Source organism: Corvus moneduloides, chromosome Z, assembly GCF_009650955.1.
Source record: "Corvus moneduloides isolate bCorMon1 chromosome Z, bCorMon1.pri, whole genome shotgun sequence".
NCBI lineage: Eukaryota > Metazoa > Chordata > Aves > Passeriformes > Corvidae > Corvus > Corvus moneduloides.
The window spans coordinates 68,454,367-68,468,009 of record NC_045511.1 but is presented as its reverse complement, the minus strand read 5'-3'; the positions used below and the strand labels follow the sequence as shown (position 1 = coordinate 68,468,009).

Sequence of the window (13,643 nt, the reverse complement as noted above, 5' to 3'; positions counted from 1 at the left end):
GGCCATGCTCCCAGAACACTTTCTCTTAGGACTGTTCTGTTCGAGCTCCCGGCATCAACAGTCCCCAGAGCCAAAGGTGGAGTGCTGTGAGTCACAGCTGTTCCAGCAAGGACAGCAACTGCACCGGCCTTGCTCTGTGGGATGCACAGACAGCTTCTCAAGAACGACACGTGGATCTCAGAGTGGATTCACAGAAAGTGGTACATCAGTTTTCCTTCTTTCACTTGGCTTTACAAACCCCGTGGAATCCCTTCAGCTGCCATTTTTAGGATGGATATTACTCCTCTGTTCCCCAAACACCAAATTATTGGCCTGCCAAAGAAAACAAGCTATTTCCATCATTGAAAGAAATAAAAAGAGCCACTAACTTAACAAACAGGTTTTGTTTTTATTAATAAAACCAAAACAAATAAAACCAGATGAGGCATTCCAGCTGTCTGAGCAAAACAAGCTCTCATATGACTGAATTAAACTGGAGGGGCATGACAGTGGTGTGGCACCTGTTGCAGAAGTATTTTTCTAATGCCATTAAAGGCCAGAACCCCCCCAAAAGGACAGAAAAATTGCATTTTTCATGAGAAGCAACATGTACATCTCATCAGGCTTGGTTTTCACACCTCACCTTCCTGTGCATCTTGCAGCTGACTCATTTATGGACATGGTTAAACATTCAGAGTATCCACCTGATTCCAGTATTTTGTAATTGAACACCACTTGGCATTTGCTTTGCCACGAGGACTCCAAACACACCATTTTTATGAATTCTGTGTAATATTTTTCTTAAATGTCATAGAGCTTTTCTGTCACTCAAGGAAAAAAAACAATCAGTGCAGCTCTCATGCTTTCTCAGATTTTGCTTTTCAACTGGTCTTTTCAAAAGACAAATGAAAAGTTTGTCTGCAGAGGTGTCAAGCATAAATGAACAAGGGAGTCATTGGGATTTTTTTCAGAGAAGTACTACCAGCAGAGAAAATACCTGAAAAATCTCACCACGACCATGGTTATGATCATCTCATAGGCAACAATATTTATGTTCTTAAATAACATGAACATGTGATTCTAACACTCCTTTAGTAGTGATAAATATATGTGATGATATTCCCTCTTATTTATGGTACACCAGTCTTCTTTTTGCATACTAATATTTTCATGAAAGATTAAGTGAGTAGTAGCAACAACATTGCCTTGTGCTAGCAGAAATATTTACAAGGAAGAAGAAATGAAGCAATTACCAAAAAAAGTGCAGCTAACAGATAAAGGAAAACCGAAAATTGGCTACATGGCTAGAGCACCATATTAACATTACCCACAAATGCATCAAATCTATCTTGATATTGTCTAGAAAATCCACTGATTCTGGCATATAGTTGCATCCTCACTAGATAAACTTTTAAGAAATTCCTTCTGCATTCTAGTCCAAGTTTTCTACGTTGAAAATAATATGTAAAAAAAACAAGTGAGGAAAAATGTTTCCGTGGAGTCAAATGTAAAGTCTGTTTTAACACAGTTACAACCTGGTGTAATATCCCAAACTTTGCTGCTCCAGAAACAGGCAACAACATCATTTGTACCATTGTGTTTTGTCAAAAAAGTCAGCACAAGAAGAGGCAAAACCTATTGACATCTATTTGAGCTATATCTCTCCCACAAATGATTTCATTTAGGTGATCTACAGGAGGCCACAAAATAAAGTTAAAAGCAGAGGTTCAGGTCGGGTGTCTTCACCTTCCTTTACACACCACTGCTGTCACTTACATGGCACCCTGGCACATTACAAAAGGGAATATTTAGATGTCACAGTGCATGTTTTGCAGTGCTTGTCAGGTTTTGCAAAGTGTAGCTTTGCCAGAGAGAACGTAGCACTTCTCAGGTGCTTGGGATGATACGCTGCAGAGCACACACCTTAATTAAGGGCAGCTATTTAGTACCTGTCATGACAAGCCTTAAAGTCGTCATCGTATTACATTTAGAGTATAATTCACACCATGTCTTGCACCAGTCTCGCCCTGGCCCAGAATTTCCAGGAAGCTGCTGTACCTTATTGTTGCTCCCTGCAGTCGGTTGATTTTCTTGTTGAGCTCCGCAATGATGCTGTGCAGCTCCGTGATCCGCTCCTCGTAGCGCAGCGTTGTTCGCTCCTGCACATCTTCATGCTCTCTCATCAAGTGGGACTGCTCACACTGAAGCAGAGAAGGAAGAAAACAGACAGGGCATTATGGACAACAACAGGGAGATCTGGCATGAGGCACAAGTGTGCAGCACTATCATCTTCTTACTCACCAAACCAACAATGCCTTAGCAAGAGAAAAGGACAGATGCAAAACACCGACAGGTACACAAAGGTAGATAGTTACATAGTTGAGGAACTGACAGACTATGCAGTGTACTTTTATTATTTTGTCTGTCTTCCTAAAGAGCAGAAGTTGCTGTTGCTGCTTGAAAAAAACCCACCAGTTGCATCTCAAAATAGCTATAAATATACAATCTTTGAATCCTAGGATCTTCCCAATGTGGTCTGAATTAGAAAAAATCCTATAGCAGAAACCACACTATTATAAAGTAATCACAGTTTGAGGTTGTAACTTCTTCTCTAGTGTAAGTTACCACTTTTACTAACCCTTAGAGATAATACAGCTTATTTTTATTATGTTCATACTCTCCAAAAAATCTTATGATTTGAACAATTACAGAGCTACATGACTGCTTGTTATTTATAAATGTCACAAAATCCTTTTTCCTTCCCACAGATTTTTAAATGTAGTCTCCCTGGCTTACTCTTCAGGCCAGCAAACAGTCTATTTCAATTACAGCAAACCATTACAAACCACTGCAATTACAAACCAGCAGTGCATGCTGATTGAAGTTTGCTTGGCAGTGGCTGGCAAGAGTAAGGCTTCTAACATTTTGCTTCTGACCCCCTTCAGTCAAGCCTCCTTGCAATCACACAATGCTGAGTACTATGCTGTCAAAAAAAGAAAATTCACAAGCCATTTAAGAGTATAAAACCCACACTCCTTAAATGATGACATGCAATGTAGATTCCTAGCATTTCTAAGGGCCAAAATTGATGGTAATGTTGGAGGTCCTCCAAAATTCCTGAATCAACCCCTTTTTTTCAAATCAAGTAAACACTCTAATACAAGCTAACTCCCTAAACCCTTTGCCACAAATAATAATAATATACCCAAAGTAGTAGATGTGCCAGAATTTTCATAATTTGCTCCCATATTTTTGGCCGCTTCCATTCACAGCTTGAGAACATCATTTACATAAAAGACTGCTTGAAAATTAAAGTTTACATTGAGCTTCAATAACATTTTTATTTTGAACTTTAAATACAATTTATTCCACAGTTTTTAACTTCCATGAATATGCACACTGAGAAGTAGCCCAGACATCAGAGTACTCTCCCACAGCATACAACAAAATAGTTTCTACCATCTGCTGTAGTAAAAACCACTTTCACCTACACTAAGAAAAACAGATCATATCATCACACTGCAGAGGAGAGCAAACGGACACATTTCAGAAGACTGATAATGTTCACCGCACTTGTAAGACTTCATGTTGGCAGCTGATACGGCTGTACATGTATATTACAATGACTCTTTGTTATAGGATCATTCCACAACTTATTTCTCACATTTCCACATCTTTATCTTTCTGAAGAACTACCATAGCTTTCAAAGTGCAGAAATAACACAGAGAAAATGCTTCACAAAAGCTCTAGAGCAGATTTAGGGGCAATAAAGAGTTGCTTCTTCAGCCTTTCTAAACCTAAATTTCCTCAGACACACATATATGCCCACAAACGCTACCTCAGCATTATCCAGATCAATCTGTTACGTACACTGGTGGGTTTTTTAAACCAAAGGGATGTTTCAGATAGAGTGTATAGTAATTGTTTCCAGACAATAAATAAAACCCCTATCACAACGATTTTTGTCTTTCTAAGCTATCCACTGAAAAGCAGAATTTGTTTATCTTGACTGAAGATATATGGTCTTTTGCTAATGGATCTCAGCCACATTATGACTTGATTTCTGTTTTCTCCAGCCATTTCTCAGTCATCATTTTTCAGGATAACATCGTTCAGTGACAGATGTACTTTGTGAACAACCAGCAGTCTGGCAATATAAGACAACAGCTTCACATTTGATTTTTTAAAAGAGCTCTTGAATTATCTTAGGTAAAAGCAACTGGAAAAGGCCAAAAGGAAACCTCTGTGAAAGAAAGGGCATGATGCTAAGGACTGCTCTCTCTTGGAGGAGGGGAACAGTATTACATCTCCTACATTCTGGTTATCCATGACAAGCCTCAAGTGAAAATGGCAAAAGCATCCAAGCAATGGAAGCATGATTCAATATGAATCCCAAAATGCAGCAATGGAAAATTCTTCTGGTTATTCAGGATTGCTCTTTATTATAGAACATTTATCTGAAAATTTAGAAAGGAATAGAAACAAATGCATGTTTTCCTACCCACTGCTGAAGTTTTTCTCTGGGATACTGTGACTGTTCACCATCCTCCTTAGTTTCTTTATGCTTTGAGTTTCAGAACAGCGATCTACCACCAATCCCTACTTCCTTCCAAGGTGTACACACTCAGCTCTTACAATTTATTTGCATGTCAGTCACACAATAAATACCTTATACCCTTTTCCTCATCTCTCTTTCAGCCTCATACTTGAGAGCTTCAGCCTCAAAACCCTTAAGAGGTCTAATTCTATGAGAAAGCAAACACAGGGATAACCTACTGAGAGGCTGCAAAAGATGAGCAATTAATTGTTGGGGTCAGGAGAGAAGTTTCCAGCACAGTTCTCACTCTAAGTTGAGAACTCTTGGCTGGTTTTTGGTACAGATTAAAAAGGTTATTTCATTTACAATATAAATTAACAATGGTTCGAAACACCACTGTCTGATCCCTTGATGCTGGGAAACAACAATAAGAGCAAAAAGTGTATGAGGGAGAAGGAGGATAAGAGAAAACATTTTAATTCAAGCTTATTGTCTGAACAGATGATTCTATTGCCTATTAATGTACACAAATTCCTAGCGAAAGAAACACTAACAATGTGTTAAATTATTTTAACCTTTATATTGAATTTGAAGCGTTCAATCAGAGCACAAAAAAAAAAGACCTACTGGCAGCAGTGCTCATTAAGAGATGCCCCAGTGCCTCAGGTCCTGCAGAGACAAACACTGACTGTGGTGTTACTCACGAAGAACACAAGTCATCACCTGAACAAGCCGCAGTCATAAACCTGTCTAACAGGATTACAGAAGCTAAAAACCTTTGCTCAACTAATACAGTGTTTTAATTTGAGGGGAGTGGCAGATTTAAAAGCGGCAATCCATTAATCTAAATTTAAGTATAAAAACAAGTCTATTGTGCTAAATTCTCAATCACAAAAGCATGCATGGTCAGAATTAATTGTTCTGTGGTACGTTCTATACTTAATGTGGAAGATGTATATAAGCACACAGAATTAATCCATGTCAGATATAGACATCACACAGCAGAACAAGTAATTTCAACGTTCATCTGAACACCACACATTTCTACTTCAAGTTTCTCTGTTAAATGAGAAACTGAAGCCTTCCTGTGAAGTTCACATGTTCTTACATGTCTACAGAGAGTGTTGCTTCTGTTCTTGTATGTCTACAGAGCGTTGGTTTTACTTTTCTCTTAAACTCTGCTGTTGCTCCCTATATTCTGAATGATCAAGAGGATGGCAAAGAATTATTACTGCAGTAATGAGACTTACTGCTGTGACACAGGATTAAGAACAATACAGCATATTCTTTGTCTAGAGCTATTATAAAAATCCAAAATAACAATGACTAAGCATAAAGAATGAGAGAGCAGGACAATCTTGTGAAAGGAGATGAAATTATAGGAAAAATATAGTACATGAATGATCTCTTCTTGCTGTATTTGCTGAAACATTCAGCATGTTATTAAATCCCATGCTCAATCACAAAACTGCAGAATTCAATGTCACAGAATATCGGAAATGCCAAGAATGTTGATGGATTAGAAAGAAGATCATATAAATCCATGGAGGATAGGACCATAGAGGACTATAAAATGCGATGTGGCCTCCTGCTCACAGATGTTGGCGGAAAGGTGGTGGAGTACGAAGGAGGACAATTCTCTATGTGCAGTTCTTATGCTCTCCCTTCAGACTCCCACTGTTTATCAAAGCCAGGATGCTGTGCCACATAGAGCCAGTAGAAAGCACTACAATTCTCATAATCACAGAAACATTTCTGGAAGAAGACATTAGTTGTGGTTGACCAGTGTTTTACAGCAAATTTCATTCGAGAGATCACTTTACTGCCAAATTGTACACTGACAAAACACAGAGATCTGCTGTGTTACTGAAAAAATAAAAGCATGTAGAGAAATGCTATAGCTGGTCTCCAGAGGCTGCAGATTTGGAAGTGAGTATGCTACAACAACCACTAATCAATTACATCACAAATCTTAAGCCCAGGCTGTCCAACTAGCTTTCTTCACCATTTGTCATCTATTACTTGAGCTGTGGTTCCCCAAATCATCTCCACTCTGCTAATCACTAATCCTTTCTTCCAAATGCCTCACATGCCTCATGAAATGATGGGAGAGGTATTACCAAAGATGCATTTTAAGAGCTATTTGTTCCAGAGAGCATTTGCTACATCACCTAAAATTAAATGTGCTGCCTTTTTAAGTGCAGTCTCCAGATGCAGAACAGAGATTTAATACTGATCCACTAGCATCTGAATATGGTTATGCAGAACCCCAAACACCTCCTATTTAATTTATGCCTCCTGAACCTCTGATTCACATTAGACAGAGGCTGTAGAGGAAAGAATAATGAACGAATCTCTGTGGAGTGGGAAGAAAAGTCCAAAAACTTATGTTAAGTGGCACCTCTACTTGGAAGTGATGCAGTCAGAAAAAGAAGACAAGGTGCAGTGGTTTCACCAGTGTATGTCTCAGTACTCAAACACTGCCAACACACTCAATATATTAGTTGTGTTTGTTTAATGGTTGAAATTCCGTAAGAAAGATTTGTGTTTTATTTAATACACACTAAATTCTATCCTCTTGAGGGCTTTAGAAAAAAATTAACTGAAAAGAGATAAATCAGTAATCCTTTTTAGAAACTGTTCATTAAAAAATACATATTGTTTATCTGAAATCTAGCTACCACCCTGCCTTTCAGATACTCCAGTTTTGTGCTATTCACAGGTCAGGTGGCAGTAATCACTATGTTTGTGCTCACACGGCTCAGTATCAAGTAAAAACCCCCAGCATTACAAACTGAGCACTATATACGCTTGCATCATTGGTAACCCATCAAAGGAAACACCAAACAATCTTGTGCTAACAGAGTACACGTTAATTTGGATTAAGTACTGATCCTTAATCCCAGTCACCAGCAATGTAGATCCGCCACTGTATGGGAGCACCTATAGGGCACTCTTCACTGGCTTAGAGATAATATATGTATTTTTAGATAACGACCCAGAAAAAAAATAAAACACTAAAAAAAACCTGTGGTTAGCACCAGACCCTCCAGAGTTATAAATAACAACAAAGTCAGTGCAGTCATGCAGCATGATGTGGATCATTTGGATACAGTGAATCCATGTGGGAGTTTAATGATTGCCAAATGCAGCCTCATATCAAACTGTAAGCCAGAAAGAGGACTCTATCCCAAGAATGCCATAGAAATTAGAAAAGGCTCTCAGGATTATAGCTGATAAACCATGTTAACTCCCAGTGTGGCTCTGGCTCACATATTGAGAGGAATAAAAACACAAAAGTGATTTTTATTTCTGAATGTTACATTGATGGTCTGCAATAACAGTATCACTTACAAGACCACAAACCTTAAAAGGCAGCTGAAAAAACCATTAGGGAATTCACGCAAAGGCGAAAATAAGGGAGGACTGAAGAAAGAGCCTGAAAATTGAGACTTCTACATTTGGCTTGAGTTTAAGTAACACAGATAAAAGGTCTCATCAAAATGCACCAAATATTGAAAACTCTAAATCTGCAAAATCACAGAATGGCCAAGGCTGACAGGGACCCCTGCAAGTTACTCACTCAGTCCCCTACCCAACCCCAGACCAGGTCCAGGTGCCTTGAGTACTTCCAAGGTTGGAGATTGTACAACTTCTCTGAGCAACAAAAAGGTGCCATACTTTACAGGCCAAATTGCTTTGATTATCTCTAGCCAAGTATTTTGAATTAGTTTTGAAATTTTAACTACTTATAAAAGGTATTTGATACAATGACAGTATCTGAAAACAAAGGCCTTTTATAGAAGAGAGAAATATTAAGAACAATAGTTCAATTTTCCATGTTTGCATTTGCCTCTCTGTAAGACCTGTGAAAGCATCAGAGTTCTGACTTTATTGTTGTTTAACCCCTTGGCTTTCCACTGGCTGTATTTTCCACAATTCCAACTGCCTTACTGGAAGCTAGACTGAGATAATAAGTAATTTCTTACATAACAGCAAAGCACTGAAAATTAGCAATAACTTTTGATCACTGTTAATTTGTGCAGTGTTTAAATATGACCCAGGAGTGCAAGGCTCTGCAACCAGTTACCCAATCCGCTGAGAGCATGCTGTAATTCTTATATTCTACAATATTTCAAAGCACTTGTTGCTTATATTGACTTCAAACCAAAATTAATCTAATTAATTCTTGGGGTTTTGCTTTAGAAGAATGTCTTCGACACATAAAAGGTATAATCCATGGCAACTATGTGTCACGCAGTCTTAAAATTCTTTTGACTTGTGACATTATTCTCTCTCTGAGGAACATGGACTACACAAAACCAAGGACCATCTTCAAATAGTCCTACTACTGTTGCCCACCTGCGCTTTTGCCAATTTCTTTTCCAACAGGTCACGCTCCTTTTCTGTTTGTTGTAGACGCTTATTAAGCTCCACGATGTCTCCCTTTAATGAAGCCAGGGCTGCTAAATGAAGCTGGACAACAAAAAGGAAAGAAACAAATTAACTAAGTCACAAGCCATGTAGCACTAGTGTTTCAGAGAAAAGACGGCATAGGACAGCAGCTATAGTAATGATGGATTTCTGTAGCAGTTAATAGGAACGTTAGTAGAACGAAGTCTAAAAGAAATCCACATGCAACTAAAAATTTAACTACTAATTTTACCATTAATTTTTCTCTCCAGGCAGCACACACATTCCTTCACCATATCCTTTATAAGGATAAATACAATGAGGAATAATTCAGCTAGAAATGTGTAGATTAGTTCTAACACTAGTTTATTAAGAGGTAGCCTGAGTCTTGCTCTATAAAACATTACATTAAATGCTGACTAAGATTTGCATTATAGAATGAGGTGTACCACGTTTTGATGCCTTTAGACATACAGAGGTTATCAGTTTGGTGAAAGTGGGTAACTCCATGCACAGGATTTGGTTTTATTTTGCAACCAATGCTTACTCCACCGTGAGCTACTCTTCTGCAGTTGTTGCTCTCCTCAGTCCCATGCCAGTGAGTTTCAGTGATTTTTATCTAATAACCCACACATGAAGAACCCGAACTGTTTTTCTTTCTGTAGTAGATCCTTTTGATGAAAGATACTTTCTACACTTAACTGATAGCATGTGGAACTATGTATCAGGCTAGGATAACTCACGACATTGAAATTAGGTTAGCTACACAACTTAGAAACCAAGAACAGTTCTTAAAAGAATTTTAATTTTTCACACTTTCTTCTTGTCCTTAAATATCCCATTCATCGTTTCACTACAGGCAACAGCCAGAATTCAACACTAAGTACTGACAACTGCAACTGAAAAGTCCAGGAGGAAAACCAGTCACTAGCACTGAAGTCTTTCTTTGTAGTAGTAAAGAAACAGCTTCAAGTTATATTGGGTATGAAAACAGAAGTGACCTTTCACACTAGACCAAGCAACACAGCAAACACTGCTGCTGCCAAGATTCAGGCTGAAATAAAAACCCTGCCTCTAATCCTCCACCCACTTGCAGTCCCTCACTCTGATATTCTATTGGGCGGGTCACCTATATAAATTCTACCTTTACAGTACTGGAAGCCAGAAAAACCACGTTTTCCCATAGTGATGTGTGAGAGCAGCTGCCTGACAGCAGAGAGACCAGATCATCTGGCAACAGCTTCTTCACATACAGTATTCCCACTGTTAATAAAAAAAATTCTGCCTTCAAGACAGAAAAGATAAATTTTAAAAGATATTTGGATGTGAATTCTGCCTTTTTAAATGCTGCTTAACTAGTTATTCCCTGGGCATCCTCATTTGTGAGTTCAGTTGACAGTATTTTTTATTATGTCAGCTACAAAAATACCTTGCACACATGAAGTTATTTTTTCCAGTACAAATAAACACATGCACAACTATACATTGCAGAACATTTAAGATTGTCAAAGCAGCCTTAATTTTTCATGTAAAAACACAGTAATTCTGGCTTGCTATGGGCATATCCTACACAGCTTCTATGAAGTATATACACTGAAACCTCTTAAAACCCAGAAACATTTTAAATACCTTTAAGTATTTTTGGCCCTCAGCAGAAGGCCTTCCTTCCTACCACAGGAAACTATGCACTCCATTTACAGTGTGGAGAAAAAAGAACCAGACCAATTGTACCAATCTGCTCATAACTTGTTTCCAATTTGCAGGAAAGCTGGTGAATTTTTAAGCCACTGCTTCACCTTGTTCCCATAACAGTGGAATTATTGCAATGAAGGTCTCAAGTTTGTTCACCAGAATGTGCATCCTTCAAACAGTACATGAAAAATGGCTACAATTCTCCAAATTGAATAAAACAATGCTACATAGTCAAGTATCATTCCCTTTCATACACTGTAATTAAATGATCACCAGCTGTGGTTTTGATTAAATTCAAGACTAACAATGTCCATACACATGGCCTCGTAACATAAAAGGACAACATTAATTTGAAAATCTCAATGAAAAACAACTTGTTCTCTGAACAGCGGAATTAACGAGGCAGACTTCCAATGGATTTGTCTTTGTCCTCTTCACCCTCTGCAGTCACTGCAACCTGGGTAACAAACAACGTGAATGGTGCCTGGTTTTACAGCAACCCTGCTGCCTGGCCTGGCAGCCCCTGCCAAGCACGGGGATCCTGAATCCACCTATGTGTTCAATACTGCTTCTCTTGTCCAAGTAACCACAGCACGGCTTTATTAATGACAAGGAAAGCTTGTTGCATCTTTCACCATCCAAAATTATCCTTTCATTAATTGGACTGCTTCAGTTTCCATATGCTAATAAAAGAATAAATAAAAAGAAGAAATTTACTGAAAGGGCGGACTAGGCAAAAGGCAACTATCATAACAGAGGAGGGCTACTTGACATACTCTACTTTGAAGTGCAAGTAATGTTTCCAGCTACTACTGCAATACAAAAGGTTAACACAGCCAGCGTAGCTGTGTATTCTTGGCAGAGTCAAGCTCTCCTCCAGAATTAATTTAAAAGGTGTTACAAACTATTGTTGCACTTTCCCTTAAGGTGTGAGTGTTCCCACAGACCATGCTTCCTAGTGCGCTTGTTTGTCACAAGGGAGGTGGGAACTGGAATATGGATCTTTGGATGTTGCTGGAACTCATAAAAGGAAATATCTGAGCAAAGAGCTACAGTCCATGCAGAAGTCATTCGGGCGGGCGGGGGGGGGGAGGGGAGGGAGAAATTAATGTTTAAAAGTCAAGTTTAATCATCCACACTATTAAAGTGGGAAAGACTCCACTTAAAAATCTCAACCAGCAAGTCCCCCACAACTCTAACTCTGCAGCACTGAACTGCTACAGGATGGTGACAAATGAGAAAAAGAGAATGGGGGAAAGAGAGAAAACACACGGCATACTGTTTTTCTCTCCTCAGCAAACAGTGGCAGATAAGGCAGAATCACTATGACTAACATTCATGCCAGACATTTATAGTTCAAGGTGGGCTGCCTCTTAAATGACACGAGATTATGAAACAGATCAAAAACTCAGCAGTGTGCAAAATTAACACAGACAGCACAAATATTCCCACAAGACAGTGGTCTGAACCTTTAAGCAACAGACTGCAGAGAGACCTACCTCATACAGAGAAAACAGTCAACTGACAAAGCCTGTGTTATTCATAAACTTTGTATTGATCCAATACAGCTCCTTGAATTCCACCAAGAAAGAAACCACTGTTGTGATGCTGATGCACCCAAACTGTCCAACAGGACACACACGGTCAACATGTGAGAACAAACATAAAGATCAGACTAGCCAACCAATATGCTTCTCTACCATCATCCAAGAAAATTAGAAAATACATTAGATGCATGGTATAAAAAATTAGTTACCTATCTTAACTTAGAAGCTACAATTTCCTTGAATTTTTATTGCCGTAACAACAGCAGGTCGCATTACTGAAATGTATACACACCACGTGTTATACTCAATATTATCCTGTCAGGTTTTTATCTATTAAATTTTATATATTAAATATACAGTAACAATTATTTATTATTATTAAGATATTATTAATATAAAATTTAAAAATGGCATAGTATGCTCTTGTTAAAATGCAAACCAATGTACAGCTAAGTTTTTAAAGGTACCATAATTATAAAAACAGAAGAACAAGCTTAGGAAAAGCAACTTCCTGACCTCTGATCAAGCCTCCTTTATGAGTGCAGTTTCTTCTCATTATCCACCTGTTCTAGTAGCATTTCATACAATACTGCAGAAGTGATTTGTGATGCATATTTTGAAGACTGCTTTTGGTGCTGTGAAATATTCTATGCAGGTACAATTAGGAACAACATTTGTGGGCAGTCGGGTTTCTGAAGAATTTTGTGGGAAACAAATACAGAAGTGGATGGGACAGTGAGACAAATGCCAAGGAAGCAGGTGACTACTGTACTGTTGTACACACTGCTGGAAATGTTCTGAAGCCAAGAACAAACCAAGAGAAAGACACAAAGAGCAATGAAGGAGGGTGCTGAAAAAGTAAGGTTAAAGCCCTGAAAAGCAGTGAAATTACTATTACACCCAGCATTTTTCCCAGCCGTTGTGAAATGTGATCCCCACCACTAAATCTGATCCACATTTTTCATTCCCTCAGCCTGGAACCAGGCTAATTAAACCGTATTGCTAAAACCAGTTGTACTCACTGCACATGTTTGCTATTTTCAACAGAGAAATCAAAAGAAGGAACTATGCACATAATTTTCTGTGAAACTAAAGTACTAATCTTATCTTTATCCTCTTTTTTCCTGTATTCGTCAGCCACAGTACTGCTCCGCACCGGTTTCGGAACAGATGTTCAGAAAAGCAATCTGTGACATAACCAGGGACCCATAAAATCATACCAAACTATATACCAATACAAAGCAGCCAAACACCAAAAGACCAATTAATTTGTTCTCTGTGTGTCCTCTGTAGCTGATCAGTAAAGCCCTACCATGGGAGAAGGATCAGAGATGGGCCAGGGTGATGTGTCCATGAAGCTCAGGAAGAATGTGGCTGGGTGGGACTGATCACAGCTGTTGCAAAAAAGCTGGCTTGATCTCAACACCAAGAGGACCTGAGCATGGGTTTTGCTTTACATAAACAGCTATCACCA

The 13,643-nt window shown here is 38.6% G+C and overlaps 2 protein-coding genes across 6 annotated transcripts in view; both read right to left on the bottom strand.

Annotated features, from left to right (window-relative positions):
* Nucleotides 1-13,643, bottom strand: part of LOC116437867 (T-cell activation Rho GTPase-activating protein-like) — a 633,784-nt gene that overhangs the window by 339,138 nt on the left and 281,003 nt on the right. The window lies entirely within an intron of this gene.
* Nucleotides 1-13,643, bottom strand: part of MCC (MCC regulator of WNT signaling pathway) — a 186,785-nt gene that overhangs the window by 59,535 nt on the left and 113,607 nt on the right. For all 5 annotated transcript variants that reach the window (XM_032096158.1, XM_032096159.1, XM_032096161.1 and 2 more), the window contains 2 exons: nt 8,880-8,993; nt 2,038-2,180 (listed from right to left, as the gene is read on the bottom strand). In XM_032096158.1, the coding sequence (XP_031952049.1) occupies nt 2,038-2,180; nt 8,880-8,993 (257 nt within the window). The remainder of the gene's footprint in view (nt 1-2,037; nt 2,181-8,879; nt 8,994-13,643) is intronic.